This window comes from Python bivittatus, unplaced genomic scaffold (genome assembly GCF_059951505.1).
Source record: "Python bivittatus isolate LINGU-HERP-01145 unplaced genomic scaffold, Pbiv_v1 ctg000480_np1212, whole genome shotgun sequence".
In the NCBI taxonomy this organism is placed as follows: domain Eukaryota; kingdom Metazoa; phylum Chordata; class Lepidosauria; order Squamata; family Pythonidae; genus Python; species Python bivittatus.
In genome coordinates, this window is record NW_028277075.1 from 58,188,236 (window position 1) to 58,206,311 (window position 18,076).

The following is an 18,076-nucleotide window of genomic DNA, read 5'->3' on the forward strand; positions in this document are numbered from 1 at the left end:
TGAAAAAGGAAACATGTGTTCATTGCTCCATGTGGAAAATAACCAATGCCAATTCTCCTGCTTTACTCACAGAAAATAATATATATGAATTTAACCCCAATTTAATTCCTTCAAGAGTTTTTCCTGGGATTTCCTCAGTTATAAGTCATTTATAAGCAGATTAAATCAAAGCTTCAATTGATCACAATCAAGAACATTGTAAAGAAACCTACAATATGTCATTTATCTGATATAAGTCTTCATTACTTCATGTTCTACACACAAGGAAAACCATTACCATTCTCAGTGCTTTTTAGGCCACTAACTACAAGAGTGTGGAATTACGAAATTTACAACCTTTGGTTTTAATTTTACTGGTGACTGGATTGGAGGTTCAACTTTTTTCACTTGTTGAGATGGAGAGAACATTCTGGGCTGTGTATAAGGCTGAGAAAAAAGTCTGACTTCCAATGAGGGCTTGATAGGACTAGATGGTGGACTTCGCTGAGTAGAAAGTTTGCTGTCAGTTGACATGAGAGTAGATGATGATGAAGGCACTAGAGGCTTTGAAAATGAAGGCACTGTTTTTCGTTCTGCAAAGAATACACATCACATTCAGATGTAGCACAGAAAAACGAATAACTCTTATCTCCATAATAAACAGTATGACAGTAAATCTAAGATTTAGAAAAGCACTTTAAGATATAGTGAACTGTTTTTTAGAAATATGCAAATACATATAGCATTTACAACACCCTCTCTGAAACAAAAGGCATCAGCAGGTTATTATGTAGGAGAGTTAATGATAAAATACCAGAAACATTGTGATCAGGGAGAGGTAGCTTAGATTTTCATTGGAAACATTATGAATGTCAAAAAGTGGGCCAAAGAGTTCCTTCTGTGATATAGATATCATTAGCCTAAAATACAAGATGGAAGCACATATAGTAGCCTAAAATACAAGATGGAAGCACATATATACTAGATTTCATTCAAGATTCACTGCATTTGATAATATTTTGGTAGCTACATTTGTAATATCTGTATTAAGATTTCTTACCTGGATTCTTGATAGATTCAATGATGACTTTATAGTTGGACTTATTTGCACTTAGGCCAGCTGTAACATCTTCAATTCTCCATAAATCTTTTTGCATTTGAGTTTTCTCCTAATGAAAAGGTTGGGAGAGGGGAGAATGAAAATCAGTATTGATTATACAAATAGAAAATGGTCCTTCAAACAGGAGCTTTCTTTGCTAGAAAACAGCACACAACATAAATATTCTTACATTATTCAGCATTCTAGGAAAAATATATTTGCATATAATCTGTGTAATTTGCTTCTGAAAAGGTACAGAGAAGTAAAACGAATGGGAAGTCTGTCATGCTTGCTGGATTGGGGTTCTTTGTTGGTTGCTTAAAGAGAGAGAACAGAATAGGGCTGTTTATAGGATAAAATCCCTAAGAATTTATCATACCGTAGTTTAAAATATAAAATAAGGAACCAAACTATAAAACTAAACAGCATTCAACATAAACATCCCTAAAAACTCCCCAAATCAGATGCCATCAGCAGATTACGCTTCATTTGACAGCAATAAATTAACATAATACAGATTGAAACAAATAAGTGCTGAAAGCTACCTAAATGCTAGATCAAAGGAGACCATTCGTATTTCCCAGGAAAATTTCCTTGGCAACTCAAAGATGTCTGGCTGCCTCAGAAAAAAAAGGTCCTGTTTGTGATTTTTGCCATAGCATTCAATGGTTGGCCAGAGAATGGGACATCAGATGCTTATCATAAAGATTTGGTACATTTGCATGTACATAGGTAGTTCTGGCATACTGTGATATAATACGCATGTGAAGCTTTTTTTATTCTCTACAGGAAAAAAAAAATCTCTATTCCCATCAAGAATTAGATCTCCCAGTGAGATGAGATCTGACTAAACCTTCAAACAGTTTAGGGAACTGCAAAGTGAAAAGATTGAAAATAGCCTGACCTGAGAAAAACACGATCTATTCATCTGTTCTTGCAGAGTTTGCTTCAGCTGGCTCACATCTTTTTCCAATTTCAAATATTCATTCCAGGCATTTTCCATTTCCTATTGGCAAAGACAACAAACTTGCTGTTGCCCTTTTATAAGCAATAAAAAGCTATAAAGCTGCTGGTTAATATAAATATTTAAGCAAGTACTTTATGCAAGCGTAAACGCAATTAAAAGTACTTTAGGCTGTAATATATGCAGACAGCTCTTACTTCAGAGTAACTCTCATTAAAGTCAGAAGGCTATATTTTTATTTATATATATAAATAAAACAATGGCATATAACATAAATGCATAGCTTCCTTTTCAACATCTACATGATACCACCAGGTGAAGTCATCCACTGGTTTGGGGTTCAGTTTCATCAGTATGCTGATGATAGCCCATTATATTTTTCAACTCAAGGCTAGCCAAGTGAGGCTGCTGAGGTTCTGTCCCAGTGCCTGGAGGCTATGTAGGTTTGGATGGGGAGGAAACATCTCCAACTCAATCCTAGCAAGACAGAGTGGCTCTGGGTGTTTGGGCTACCCAGATCTGGGGATATTCCACCCTTGACCTTGGATGGGGTAGCAGTTACCCCTTCGAGGTTGGTGCGCAACCTAGGGGTCTTCCTGGACTCACGGCTCCTGCTTGGAGAGCAGGTGGCAGCTGTGACCAGGAAGTCTTTGCACATCTGGCGTGCCAGTTTCATCCTTTCCTAGATCAGGGGGCCCTTCAGACAGTCCCTCATGTCTTAGTCACCTCATGGCTTGACTACTGCTATGCGCTCTACATGAGGCTGCCCTTGAAGACCACCCGGAAGCTTCAACTGGTCCAGAATGCAGCATTGTAAGCAGTGATGGGCATGTCTTGGTATGCCCGTGTAACACCTCTGCTTCACGAGATGCACTGGTGGCCAGTTGGCTTTCGACTGTGATTCAAGGTGCTGGTTGTTATCTATAAAGCCCTACGTGGCATAGGACCTGGTTACTTGAAGGGCAGCCTATCTCCCATATATCTGCCCAGCCATTTCCATCTTGCAGGGCTGGCACGCTTCAGGTTTCTTCAATTAAACAATATCATCTATTAGGACCCTGGAAGTGTGCCTTCTCTTGTAGCAGCGTCTGCTTCTGGAATGAGGCTCCCCTGAGAACCAGAAGCTCCCACGCTGCTGCTGTTCAGAAGAGCGGTGAAGACCCAGCTCTTCACCCAGGCCTTTGGCAAGGGAGAGGGAGACCACTCCCTTCACTCCATCTGGTCTGTCGTGCTTGCCGTCTTTTATCTTTTATTGACCTTATTATAATTTCTTCATTTGATTGTTGTGAGTTGCCCAGAGCTGATGGGAGTCAGGCGGCATATAAGTTTAATTATTTTTATTATTTACATCTAAAGATAATCAAATATGAGCACAAGATAAACCTTAAAAGAACAGGATTCACTACTTGTTTTGAAAATCTAGGTTAAATACAGTTAGCTAAAGCATACTGCACGACAAAATAGTTTTGCACTTTGACTTTACATATCAAAGTCAAAAGTAACATAAACAATTAGAGAGCAGCAAAGTTCGGTATATCATCTTTTGAAGCCCAGCATCATATCAAGGAGGATTCCTTCAGAGAAGGCACAGATAAACCTAGAACCCCACTCTATAACTTCTAGGTCCCAGGATATAGATCTCCCATCAGCCTCTGATGCAAGGATGATTCACTTGCAACACTTCCTACCCTTTAGCCATGTAAGAGTATGAAATTAGTCAGCATTCAACTAAGCTGTGGCCACTGAAGGTCGAGCCCTTACAGTCTTTTAAACCTTCATTTGATATCTTTTCCCATATCAGATGAAGGTTTAAAAGACTGTCAATTCTAATAGGCTTGATGTGGAAATTATGACTGTATATTAAACCATATTCTACTTACTGTAGATACTTTGGATATTTCAGCCCGAATATGTATGAGATCTTCCTGCAAAAGTTTCTGTTGATATGAAATTTTTTCTGTGTGTTGTGGTTGGTCTTTGTATTGTTCCATCTGTCTATGTAACACTTCCAAGACAGATTCCAGCTGATCCTAAAGAAAGTATTTTAAAAGTTTTAAAAAATAAACTCTGTACAAGCAAAGTTTGAGGAAATTTTAGGAGACCCCCCCCTTTAATTTAGTGTTTTTAAAATGCTAATTTTCTACAACAAACATTAACATATCTATCTGTATGTCTGTCTGCCTCTCTCTCTCCATCCATCCATCCATCCATCCATCCATCCATCCATCCATCCATCCCAGGGTCCAAAGATCTTGGATTTTCCCAGGGTCCAAAGATCTTGGATTTTTCAGACCCAGTCTTGGATTTGGATATTCAAGTTGAGGGATTTTTGCTCAACTAGTCTTATCTCTGGAAAATGAAGATCTAGTCCACACTATATACATCACATCTCAATTAATTAGTTTTATATAGGGAGACTTTCCAAAGAGTATTGGTTCAGAATATAGTAATCAATTTGCTAATAGGGATGGAGTTTACAGTTTGTTTCTGGGTGCCATTTAAAGTATTTGTGAACAATTTAGAACATCTAGTACAAATCTTTCCTCTTACTACAGTAGTCTTCTGAGGTTGTTTTGTATGTTCTACAAACCCCAAAGATATGCTTAATTGAGACTATGAAGAAAGTTTTTCAATGGCTGCAACCCAGCTTGAAAATCCCTTCCAAAGATGATACTTGTCACTTCTTTATTAATACAATTTCAGAAACTGGCAAAGAATTTCTTTTTTAAATAAGTGTTTTGTATATAATTTTAATTTTTTACTGGCACTTTGTCTCTAATCATTGGATATTTTAATTATTTTATTGCTCTCATGCTTTTATTTTCTGCTGCTGTTTATGACCAGTATTTATGTAGAAAATACGTTCTTTATTCAAAAAACAACAACTGTAAGTTGTTTTGAACTTTTCAAAAGAAAGGGTGTAAATAATTTTAAACATTTATTGGGGGAATGTGTATCTTAATCTACTTTCTCCCAAATACAGTAGAAACAAGGAAAACTGTCAAAAGCAGTTTTCCTTAAAGGCCTGTTGCTGAAAAGAAATCAAAGATCAATTATTCAGTTGACATACCACAAAACAGTTCTTTTCAGAGCTGACATGTGATGGAAACAAATTTCTAAGATATCTGGAAATTGTAAAAATTAATCTGATATTGAAATTCCAATCATTTCATGTTGGTAAGGCTTTAAATCCTGTTTCTCTTCTAATTATATAATCAGGAACATGACACAGCCTGAAACATCTCTGTTGTCCTTGCAGTGAATCCCACCTTTCTGTCTTAAACTCAAACAGGTATGAGGAACCTTTTTTACTGGAACTAACATGGCGTTTAAAACGGCAAGACTAATGGCTTCATTTTATAAAGCTTATATAACTTTGATGCCTTATATATACCTATATAATTAATTAATGTGGATAGCAAACTTTTTAACTGCTATTTTAGCTAAAAGATTTCAATCAATTTTGTCAGATATTATTCATCCATCTCAATTTGGCTTTTTACATTCTAGAAAAGCTTTGGATAATATATGCTCACTTGTTGATTGAACAATAACACAAAATAATTTAAATTCCATGGAAATAATATCATTAGATGCTGAAAAGGCCTTTGATATAGTTCATATCAATTTCTTGAAACAGGTTATGATTAAATATGGATTTTCTACATTCTTTCTTAGATGGATGTCAATACATTATTCTTCACCTATTCACTTTATTGCTAGAGTTATTACAAATCAGATAATTTCTGAACCATTTGAACTAAAATGCAAGACTTGGCAAGGATGCCCCCCTCCTTTATTTATTATATTTATTTACTTAGCCTTAGAACCATTAGCAGTACAAATGAGATCATCTGATAAAAACGAAACAAAAACTATTCTCTTGAATGTAAGATTTTTCTTTATGCCAATGATATGTTGGTTGAGCTTAGCAATTGCACTTTCTCATTGCCCACTCTAATGAGTAAAATTTAGTCATATGGCTCATATTCTCGACATAAGATTAATTGGGGTAAATCTAATTTACTTCTTTTAGGGACAGATGTCTCATTGGAATGATGTACAGAGACAGGATTTATAGTTTCTGCTAAATTTCTTAAACACTTAGGGATTTATATTTATAAAGATATTTCAACATTTGGCCAAGTTAATGTGTCTACTGTGTTGGAGCAAATTGCACCAGAATTTGATAGGTAGTATAAGATACCTTTGACTTTGTGGAGTAAAATAAATTAATGTAAGTCCTAGGCTTTTATACAGTATGTTTTAAGAGTGATATCCATGTTTATTTCAAAAAATGTACTTTGATCAAATTGATAGGCTTTTGAGAAAATTTGGGAAGATAAAATGCCCAGAATCTCTCTTTCTAAATTGTCTTTGTCTATGACAAATGGTGGTTTTAATATATTTTAGTATCAATATTCTACTGGAAAGAAATTATTTTTGATAAATTGCCACTATGGGCTAAATTGGAAAGTCATTGTACTTACCCATTTAAATCTTGGCAGCTGTTAGGTACAAAGTTTACCAGGAGTAATTTAGTGTTTCCAACTTTGCTAGTGGTAAGATGTATGTGGGGCCTGTTAGGTGATAGGTTTAATTTTGATACAGAATCTCATAAATACTTAACTCTCTGGAATACTTCTACTCTTAAATTCGCTGCAAACATTTTACTGGAGAGAATGGGCACAAAAGGATATAATTACATTATATCATTTATTGTTTAATGATTACTTCAAATCTTTTCAGCCACTGCAACTATTCTAGTTTACTATCAGCTCAATACAGACCTGATGCTTTAGCAGCTTTTAAAATACCTCATATATTATTAATACTGAAGAATTTAATTTTAGAATCTAAACCTACTTTCTTCTGTCAAAAATTAAAGGAACAGTTCAAAATATCTATAACAAATATAGAAAATCTTGGAATCAAGAATTGGAAACTGGTCCTTCCAAACTAATGGACTCAAGTCTTGAAGAATACTAAGTTTATGTCCTATAATTTAAAGTTGAAATTAATCCACTAAAATATTGTTTTTCATATTTATTGGACACTATCTAGAATGTTTCATAAGGGATGGACTAATGATTACTTGGGTTGGTGATCATGTTCTTTTTTTATACTCCTTTTGGAGTAATGTTATACAATAAGTTGACAGAATTATTGAGAAAACTTTGGTTTCTAAAGACATGCATATTGCATTAAATTATATACCAACTACTTGGAATTTAACATGTTCTGAACAAAGATGGGTTTTTCATGCTCTAGGATTAGCAAGAAGAATAAACCTTAGGAGATGAAAAAATACTGTAACTCCAGATATAAAGAATTAGATTTTAGAGATGTGTGATCTAGCAATTTTTGAGAAAATTATATAGACTGTCAATCAGATAATGTCACATTATCTCGGTCTTTGAAAAAAATTCTTGAATAGGTTTGGTGAATATTGAAAGCAGAGTTTTCCTCTTTCAAAGATGTATAAAATCAGGTGCATGTTTGTTTGCACCTGACAAATAAAAAAAAGAGGCTTCAGATTCTGGATGTTATTATAAATATGTGCAACAATATTTCATATTATTATAAAACAAGGATAAAAGTTCCCATTTCTTTATGCTACAGCAACAGTGTACTTTCAGGCACAAAGGAAACAATGAGATATATAGTTTGGCCAAAATTAAGTGGGTGGGTGAGTTCACTCTAAAATACAATATGTTTTGTGGATATCAGAAATCCTGGATCCAAAATTCTCTGGATCACTACCAATCACTAGCCATTTCACTATTTTCATGATTTTGTTTCTTTTCTTTTTTTCATTTTAACAAATACTTGAAAGCACAACAAAGAAAAAAGAGCAAAAAAGAAATAGAAAAGAGATTTATAAGCTATATAAAATTGAGTAAGAATTTTCAAAGTAGCATTCTATTAGTGATGCATATAAAGGTGATCTTACATTTAATTTAGCGCGTAAGATCTTTAAAACCATTATTAAAATCAAATCAATATTCAGTAATTTACAGAAGCAATTAATATAAGAATTATCAATGAGAACAAAAAAAGTTGATATTTAGAATTTGTTTCATTCTATTATTTTTTACAAGCTTGAAAAAATGATCCAATTTAATTGTAGCATTTGCAATAATTTTTTTAATGTGAATTATCTATTTTGGCAATCATCACTGGTGCAACATACCAACAAAAAAGCAATTTTTTAACCCATTTTGTCTGAGTAATATTCACAGTATGTTTGATATTTATCTTCCATTGGTATTCCCACTGTGGCCTACAACTGCCCTGTTCAAATTCTGCTTCCATTTAATCATACAATCTTTAACTTGTTCAGTTTCTGAATCACATTTCAGTAACAACTTATAAATAAGTCTCAACAGGTTTTCCAAATGTTGTGTTATAAGCTTTCAAAATTCAGTCAGGTCTCTGAATGTTCCATTTTGTTCTTCTCATTCCTTTGGACAAAACCTATCTTTCTACTATGAAAGGCATTATATTTCCTAGTTAACAATAGAGAGGGATGAATCTGAAGAAAGAAAAACAAAACAGGATAACTCTAGAAATAAAAAAAAGTATTTAAAATGTTTGATTCAGAATAGCCAAATGATTAGCAATGTTATCTTGAAATCAGATAACACCAGATCATTCCAACTTGTCTGAAGTCCAGCTCTCTGCAAACTAGGAAGGTGGAAATGAGGACAGATATTCTGGCATCATTCAGGCATCTTCCTAGGCTTTTTTAAAATGTCTCCTTCCAGTTGGGAAGTTATTTAAAACAAACAACTGGTTTGTTTGTTTGTTTGTTTGTTTATTTATTTATTTATTTATTTTATGAGCCATGGTGGATCTTCAAATCCTTCAGAGGAAAAAAACCCCCATATTTACAAATTATTTTATTTTAATAATGTATTCTATTTTAAAGATAATAGTTGAGCACAATATCCAAAATAAGTAATTGTAATATTTTCAGTGATTTATATGGAGCAGAAGTGTACAGCCTGAGGCCCAAGACTGCATATAGACTCTACAAGCATTTGATAATGTTTAATATGACAGAAAAGAAAAATTAGGAAATACATAATCTGAATGTAATTACAATACTTACGTTTAGCTTGGAATACATTTTTAATGTAAAGATAATTACATTTAAAGATCGAATTCTGGCCCTACCTACTACATACTCAAAATATAAATGGGGCCTTCAGGCAGAAAAGATTGCATACCCCAGAAACAGAGTATTATAAAAATAAGATGTTGTAATGAACTCCAAAAATGATTACTTTATTTTCTTTAAGGGCTCTTATTTTGTCTTCTAGGTCTTGCAGAATCCTGTCTTGCTCACAGAAGACACTTAGTTTTACCTAGAAATAAGAATATATAAACACAAGGTTAAATTAATAAAACAGTGAGATTTTGCAAGGATCAGAAAGATGATACTTTACACTTACATCAATATCACTTTCTCCAATTTTGATGGGTTTTGCATGTCGTTCTTTTATTGTATCACGCCCTGTCATCTAAAATATAGAAAAAAGATTTAAAAGTAAAAACATGGAAGTCATAAGATGTTAGTAGCAAACAAAAGCATCCTTTCCTCTGCAAAAAAATGATTTTTTTTTCCTTTTAGGAATGATTTGGCACATTTTTCTGGAATAGCTAAATTCTTTAAATAAGTATATATACCTTTCTTTACCAATTAGTCCTGATCCAAAAATATGTTACAGGCAAACTCTAGGTTTAAGTGGTTCCTTTAAATTTGGCCGGGTTCAATATGGCATATACATACAACTTGTATTTGTAATATGCATTTGCATGCTCTGGGTTTTGTCTATTAGGGAATGCCATCTGGTGGGGCCCAGGAAGAAACCCTTTTCTGTTGTGGTGCCCGCCCTTTGAAACACCATCCTCCTGGAGATGAGATTGGCCCCAACGTACTGGCCTTTCATAAGGCCTTAAAAACATGATTTTGCCACTGGGCTTGGGGATCTGGGTGTGCGGTAGAGCCTGTACAGTGGTAATGTTGAGTGTTGTTCAGTGTTTTTATACCTTGGTTATGGATTGTGTTATATTGTTTTCTTATACGGTTTAATATTTTTTTAATGTTGCTTTTAATTGTGGTAAGCCACCCATGGTCATGTATTTGAGATGGGCAGCTATATAAATAAATATGTATGTATGTATGTATGTATGTATGTATGTATGTATGTATGAATGAATGAATGAATGAATGAATGAATGAATGAATGAATGAATGTAGCTAGTAGCTTGAATAAAATGTTATGGCTTTTTATGGTGCTAAACCTCTGTGCTATATTGGACTGAAAGGACTTGTCCATTGGGAACAGACACAATCCCTTCTGCATTGTGTGAACTTGCCATGGTACCATACCCTAAATTCCAGATGGAGGCCTTATATTTTACAGTATAGATATAAATAAGGTTAGGATGCTTCTTAAAGGATAAGGACTGAGCTCTAAAGAGCAAGACTACAGAAGACCATATACAAAAATATCCTCATAATTTTAGAGTTTGAGAGATATAAAAAAACTTATGAAGATTTGATTTTCAGAATCTTTCAAAACTTCTAAATCAATGTTGTCCAAACTTGGCCACTTTAAGATGGCTGGGGAATTCTGGGAGTTGAAGTCCACTCATCTTAAAGTGGCCAAGTTTGGACAACACTGTTCTAAATAAACTTTCTTTATGTGCATTTGGTGTTTTTTAGGGATCCCTTAAAATATCAAGAGAGGCTTGAATCTTTGTTGGACTCTTTTTAGCTACTACAATACTGAAGCTCTACTGCAGGTCCCACTTTCAGTAGCTACATGTGATCAGAAAAGGCCTTATAATATATTATAAAAATATACAAGGAAATATATCATCCTAGACTTGCACACACTGTTCTATACATTATCAGTAAAAAGTTGGGAATCATTGTGCAGTTCTTGTTTCCATTACAATTTTCTTGAGAATTTATGTGATTTACAGAAAAGTAAAACTCTTGGCAAAGTGGTGACCATATTATCATGTAATATTATTTTACATTAGTTTACAAGCCAAATGGCTTATATTAAAGTTGGTGCCTCTGTTGGAAATCCTTCTCACTTCCTGAGCATATGCAGTTGGGCAAAACTTACCTGCATTTTTCATGTACAGGACATACATATTACACTAACTTGCAGAATATTTCATTCTGATAACTTCACTGTTTTTTCTTTTACTTCTTAGCTAAACATTCCTGCCATATCTCAATTAAAATTATATAGAATTGGACCACATAAACTTATTCCAGAAACAAACCATCTTGTGGTAAACAAAGGATTTTAAAATGCTATTCATTCTTCAGGAAGCAGAAAAGAAATAGTTAAACATGGGCAGTGAGCTGGGAAATCATCAGTTCAAAATTTACCTCATCCATTAATTTGAGTCTTCGGAAATTACTACCTGTGAACTGCAACTATATAGCTGAATAGATATAACAATGCTGAACTCACCTGAGAAGTCTGTTGCAAATACTGAGATAATGTATGTAAAGTGCTTTGAACATTCAGAAACTGTTATTTAAAAACTAGTATTAATACTATTATTAGTTCTATTTACCATTCATGACTATCTGTCCCAGCTCCATCTTCAAGTTTCCATCATTGTAAACTGATAAAACGGAAGCCAGATTATCAAATACAGGAGGGCTTATTGCCTTTGGTAAATAACTAGACTGAGTGCTTTTCATTGTGATAAAGTACTGTTTTTAAAACTGTTGCTTAAAATATTTTGTAATTTTAAAACTTTCTAAATCAAGCAAAAATGGAAACATACATATTGACATAACAGAATATAATTGATATAACAAATGTGCAGGCAACAAAACCTTTCTGAAACCTAGGGATACGCATTAAATCAAAGGAAAAAATGCAATTATATCACATACTGAGACATGTAAAATTACGTCATTGTCAAGGCAGCAAAATTAAAGCATAAGAGCATGCTTTGTACTTCTGTAAAGCTAGAAATGGAATCACCACCACTAGCTCCCAACACATGAGAAAATGAAACCAAGCACTATCAGGCCAGCCAATAATATTGCAGAAAGCCTCCCCAAATCACACAACTTGCAGAAAGCTCTGGTGGTATATATGTGTCATGAGACACCTGTGAATGCTTAACTATTTCAACACGGAAGGCCACTTGAAAAGCAATGGAATGATTACATTTCTGTTACAGGCACTCTTACATTTATACTGGATAGTAACCCTTGCGCTGAGCTCTTTAGCACTTTGTAAACCATGTTGATCAGAGGTCCATTATTTTTTATCTGTTTCAGACAAAAATTACATATACATATCTTGTTACAGAGGAAAAGGTGGCATCAGAAGACTATGAAAACAGAGAAATCAGAATACGGTATGATTTTTATTAGCATCTTTTTTCTTTGCTACAGTTTCATGATGCATATCGTAAACTGGAGTGGCAAGAAGAAAGGGTAGGGAAGGACAAAAGGCTTATCCTATGCTGTTCATGAATGTTATGCTACAACCCTAAACTCATGTGGTGAACACACGTAAAAGACCTCTGACAAAGATACTGTACCAGAGTAAGTAGAAAGATCTACAGGTAGTCCCTGGGTTAAGAATGCCTGGGTTACAGATGACCCATAGTTAAGAATGGAGTCTACTATAGCAAAATTTGAGTTAAATACACAATGATTTGAGTTAAATACACAATGGTTCGAGTTCATTACAATACTACTTATACAGTATTATACAATAATACTGTTCTAGCTTACGTACAAATTCGACTTAAGGACAGACCTTGAGAACAGAACTTGTTCTTAAACAGGGTAGTACTTGTACTGAATTCTGAAACAGTTTTAAACCTGCTGAAATTTTACAAACCGTACTTCCTGTTTTTGGCTTTGACAATACTAGGATGATACAAGTTAAACTATACAATATAACTGTAAATGGAGCACCGGATACTGGATTATTCACACAAAAACAAATAGAGTTTAGGCAATCATACTCAATGTTCCCTATGTATATCCAAGGTAAACTGAAACAATGCAGAATAAGATAGAAATCTAAACTAAAGCATTCCAATCCAATGGATACACAGATTCTTGAAAGAAGTACCTGAATTTCTGCTCCACCCTTGGTGTGGTATGGGGATCTGCAAGCTACTTGACATCTAACTGAATCTTTTAGGATACCAGAAAGAAGACTCTGAAGTCTATTTTTCATTTTTATCTAACCCCTGAAAAGGATGAGCAGATTCACTCATCCTACATTATTATTCTGATACTTCTCTATCCCCTAGATTCTCAGTCCACTACAACTTTGGAATCTGAGAGCAAATTTTGAAGTTGGGTCCTAAAGTCATACAGAAAGCAAAGACAGTAAAATTTAAATCCAAATACCATTCCTGTATAAAAATATGTATTTTAGAAAAACAGTCATGTATTCAATTAAACCCATTTTAATAAAACCTGGGCTGCCAGGAGAAGGTGCTTCTTTTTACTCTGTAATTTAGTTTGCTTTTTCCTGGATGAAAACCAAGCAGAGTCATAAGCTTGCATAATTTCTGAAATATTTATCAGGATAATGAAGTCTTGTAGCTTTAATGCAGCACCTAGCCAACTCTCGTTCCTGCTGAAAAGCTAGAAAGGATCAGACCTGGTTGCCAAGAAAAATACACGGATGTTTCTATGAAACAACTGGAAGTTAACTTCTAGGAGATACTTCCTGTTTTCTTTTTGGTGAAATGGTATCTTAAAATCTGGAACAAAAATCTTGAGAGTTGGATTCCATTAAAAAAAAAAACCACATAATGTGGAGACCTTATTTTATCTAATATCATGACAGATTAAGATGTTATTTGATCTGTATGCAGAGGGACAGAAGTTCCTTTAAGATACCAGATTCACCGCCCTGAGAGCCCGATTAAATTTGTCCCTGAATACTGATACCCAAATTGCATCACATTTTTCATTTAAAAAATGTGCCATGTTATTTCCTCTTGGGCAAAAATTATCTTTTAACAGTAACCTATGTCTTGGCAACCTCCAGGATTATTTACTACAACGTGCTCAGTCTTGTTTTTATCTGAAACACATTCAAAAACTTCAAATGCTATAGGATATAGTAACAGATTGTTAATGGAAATTCTTTTTACTAAATATACCATTCTAATGTTTAAAGATCTTTATTGCCTTTCTGAATATTTCTGGGTACAATAAAAAATTCAAAATGTCCTAAACCAAGAAGCACTTTCTTTTTAATTTATGAAACAGCTCATTATGCTGAGATTCTGTGACAGATACTTTTGACTTAGTTTCTTATTATCTTTGCTAATACGTAGTTATCAACTGCTTTACTCATTTTGTACATTCCTTACTGTAGTTAAGGTTTGTGTGATGTTTAGTTATCCTCGCCCTCGCCCTCGCCTCATAAATCATACTGCTGAATTTCAGCAGCAAAACACAAAAATGTAGTAGCACTTGGCAAATAGGTGCATCAAAGCTCTGCACATCTTGGTTTCCTTTAAATTAATACCAGAATCCCCAAAAGAATAAATGGGCCAAGCAACTGACTGCTTTGCTACACCTTCCTCACCATGGCTCCTAGAAAAGGGAGGAAAAAATAGAATTCTCCCCAAAAAAGGAAGTTGCTAATTCCTCAACTAAATGAAAACCAGCAGGTGTTCTTTTCTATGCTTTGCTTAACATTATATATGCTCCACTTATTTTTTCCTCTGCTAATAAACAGATCCTGAAGTCAGGGCTTTGTTTTTGGCTTCCAATTATTGGCTTGCTTGGGAAAAGCAAAGCAAGGGTTCTGGTTTGCAGGTAAAGCTGAATAAACCACAGACGGGGCTCCCAATATCTTGTGACATCACCACTAAAATGCTTATATAATTATATAATTTTATAAATGATTATATAATTGCATCCTAATGCCAACACGTATCTAAGTTGCAGCAGTTGTGTGATGATGATGTTATCACACTTTTTCTAATTTGTTCTCCTGCCCTAGAAATATTCATGGGGGCGTCCTATTTTGTTTAGACATTCTACTGCTAGAAGGAATCAAGCAATTTGGTAGGCATGTTTAGGCACTACCTTCACATGTTCAATCTAACACAGAGTAGCAGAGAGCAGCTGCTCCTTTAACTTAACTGGTAAGTTAAGAAAGATGACTCTATAGTTATAGCACAATTGTCTGAAGTGGGGGATCCACACTAGACTGTATGCTAACACTAAATTTTAATTATAATTACATTTTTGCCCTCCTTAGGAAACTACAAATTTAATTTGTAAATTAAATTACACTAGATTGGATTTAGACAACTGCAAGTGGAATGCTTTCTCACTTTCTTTTGTAGTATTCTTTTTGTTTTTCTATCTAAAAAGCTGGTTTGAAAGGTGGAGGAACAGCTGAAGCGGAGAGTGACAAAAAAGCAGAAATTCATCCTCCTGGTAATTAGGGGAAGAACCTTCAAATTTTTGTATGGAACTTCCTGGATCTCACTGAAAGAAACAGACTAAATTTTGTTTTCATTTTACAATGTATATTTTATTTATAATTTATTCTAGCTATATACAAAAGAAACCTAATTAACACGTAGTTTATAAGTTGGCAGTATAACATATACACTAGGGAAGTATATATGGAAAAAATTAAAAAAGTAACATTATCAGAATGACATTTTATGTGGATATGTTTTACCTTCAGATCCAAATATTCAAGGTCCTTCTTTAGCTGGATGTAGGTATCGTCAGCCTGCAAACAGAAGTACATAACAATAGTAAAATATAATGTACTGCATAATTAGACTCTGTAACTGTTTATCAAATACCTCTAGAAGTTTCTGCAAAAATATACAGTACATATTTGACAGAGAGATCTGGAGTGCAAAAATACTGATGACCACTATAGGGCAGCAAAGACTTTGAGCTTTCTGTCTTTCTTTGCTGCTGTCTATAATCATCTGAGGTTTTGCAGCTCAGATCTGATAGACCTAGTATAAACGAAAACTATCCAACAAGGAAGAATAGTTTGTTCTTAGCTTTTCCAAACTGATAGGTATAGCTGAATGAGAAGCGAACAAGTGAATCAATGGAAGCAAACACTCAAAATATAAAGACTTGTTAGCTACAGAATTGGTTAACATGCAGTGCTACATAGATCTGTACATCTGAAATTATTTTAAAAACAAAGTCACTTTTAGGAGGTAGGTTTAATACCACACTACTTAAATTCATCATGTGATACCACAGTCATCATTTTTAGCCACATTCATGATTTAAAGCATGTACTTTCCTTCAGGGTAACTTTATAATATGAAACCAAAAGAACCGAATGGTTGTCTGAGCATATGAAAAATGGACAGTCTGGTGACTACTGCTATTGCTCATTAGCATCCTGTCATGGAGCCAAATAGACATTCGGTTCTGGTCAGATGATAAGCAGAAACTGAGAGAATGAGTTAACTTGGTTTCTGATAGGAAGGTTTTTCCCATAGGAGACTGAAAAGGTAAAAGGGGAAAGAATGTCTGTCATAGTGCCAAAATAGCACCAAGCCTGCTCCAAGAAAATATCCAAATTATATTCTGCATAGTTCCCAAAAGAAAGTAGGAATGGTACCCATATAAGTAATTAGCTAGGAAGCAGAATCTTCTTGGACATTTGCAGTGGGAAAAATTTAGTGAGGCTACACCTAGTCAAAAGCATACCTAGAATAGGTTTAAAGGCCATCATTAGTTTCAAATCCCAGGGCAGAGACTGAAAATCACTGTTGCTATTGTGAAAAAGTTGTTATATGAAGTAATTATTGGCGCTGACCTGCCAATATGTAGACAACAGGTAGCTAAAGGGCCTACACTGCAACACAAACAGGAAGAAAAAGGAGCAACAGCCATGGCTAGAACACGAACAAAAATATTCCAAAAGCAGGAGAAAGTGAGGGGTAAAGAAGCATTCTCTGAAATCTTCCCAAGTTCTCATTAGTTTAGGAAAGCATGGCTAAACTGAGCATCATCTGGAGTTTTCTGAACAGCATCACCTGAGATTCATAGATGGCGCAAACTATCCAACAGATGCAGTATCAAAACATCAAGTAGATTGTTCCTGGGAATTACAGAGTACTGTGGGCAGTTTATGCCTTTTTCCACCAAAGCAAAAGTCCTTTACAGATTTAACTAAGAAGAGTGACCCTAATAAAACTCACTGGATACCTGAATATAAAAAAGCTATCCCAAGAGATGGCAACAGGAAAATAGGAACTAGCTATACACAGGTTTGAAATGGGTGAGGCAGAGGAGAGGCTTTTATAGCAAAATGGGAGGTGAATATCAGAAACCTCCAAGAAACAGACCCTTCTTCAGCAAGTTGTGAATGGGCAGTGGCCAACAATGAAAATGAATGAGTAGTGGATGAATGGGTAGAACATCCTGTTTTTGTGAAAAAGAGGGGATCCCCTCTGAAAAAAAAAAGTGTAACGAGTTGTAGTTCCACAGAGTTTCAGACCAAACATTCTAAAACTTGCCCATGAAAACCCCTTTTGCAGGTCACATGGAGCAAGTGAAAACACTAATCAGGCCAGGAATCACTAAAAATGTAGAAACTCATTGTCTATCTGCCCAGAATATTAGGTGAAATCCAAGATTCCCATGAAAGAAATCCTTCTGTTTCCTGTTCCATTCTCCAGAACTGCCACAGGCATAGCTGGTCCCATGCCAAAGTCAGCTGAAGACAACAGTATATCCTGGTAATTTGTGATTATGCAATAAGGGACTCTGAGGCGATATTCTTGCTCACAGTCCTTAACATCCTTGGATGGACTGGGAGGTTAAATCAGATGCTGAAAAACAAGTTAAAGTATGCAAAAGCTGATGTCTGGCTTCTCTGTATATTCTTTATATATACAAAAGTGCTCCAGGCTTCCTTAGGATTCAGCACTTTTGAGCTGCTGTGTGGGAGAAACTTGATGTGGTGAAGGAAAGCAGGACCAATTTGAGATCCAAAGAATTT

General features: G+C 34.8%; 1 protein-coding gene across 9 annotated transcripts in view; it reads right to left on the bottom strand.

The window, feature by feature from the left end:
• PLEKHA7 (pleckstrin homology domain containing A7) overlaps positions 1-18,076 on the bottom strand; it is a 157,313-nt gene that overhangs the window by 30,388 nt on the left and 108,849 nt on the right. For 7 of the 9 annotated variants that reach the window (XR_015797091.1, XM_088146002.1, XM_088146010.1 and 4 more), the window contains 7 exons: positions 15,773-15,826; positions 9,500-9,568; positions 9,332-9,412; positions 3,923-4,072; positions 1,983-2,084; positions 1,040-1,148; positions 334-572 (listed from right to left, as the gene is read on the bottom strand). Coding sequence is in view for 8 of the 9 variants with exons in the window: in XM_088146002.1 (XP_088002128.1) it covers positions 334-572; positions 1,040-1,148; positions 1,983-2,084; positions 3,923-4,072; positions 9,332-9,412; positions 9,500-9,568; positions 15,773-15,826 (804 nt within the window). In the remaining variant the exon portion in view is untranslated. Of the gene's footprint in view, positions 1-333; positions 573-1,039; positions 1,149-1,982; positions 2,085-3,922; positions 4,073-9,331; positions 9,413-9,499; positions 9,569-12,282; positions 12,364-15,772; positions 15,827-18,076 lie in introns of all 9 variants that reach the window. The other 2 variants (XM_088146009.1, XM_088146004.1) reach the window with 2 other exon arrangements.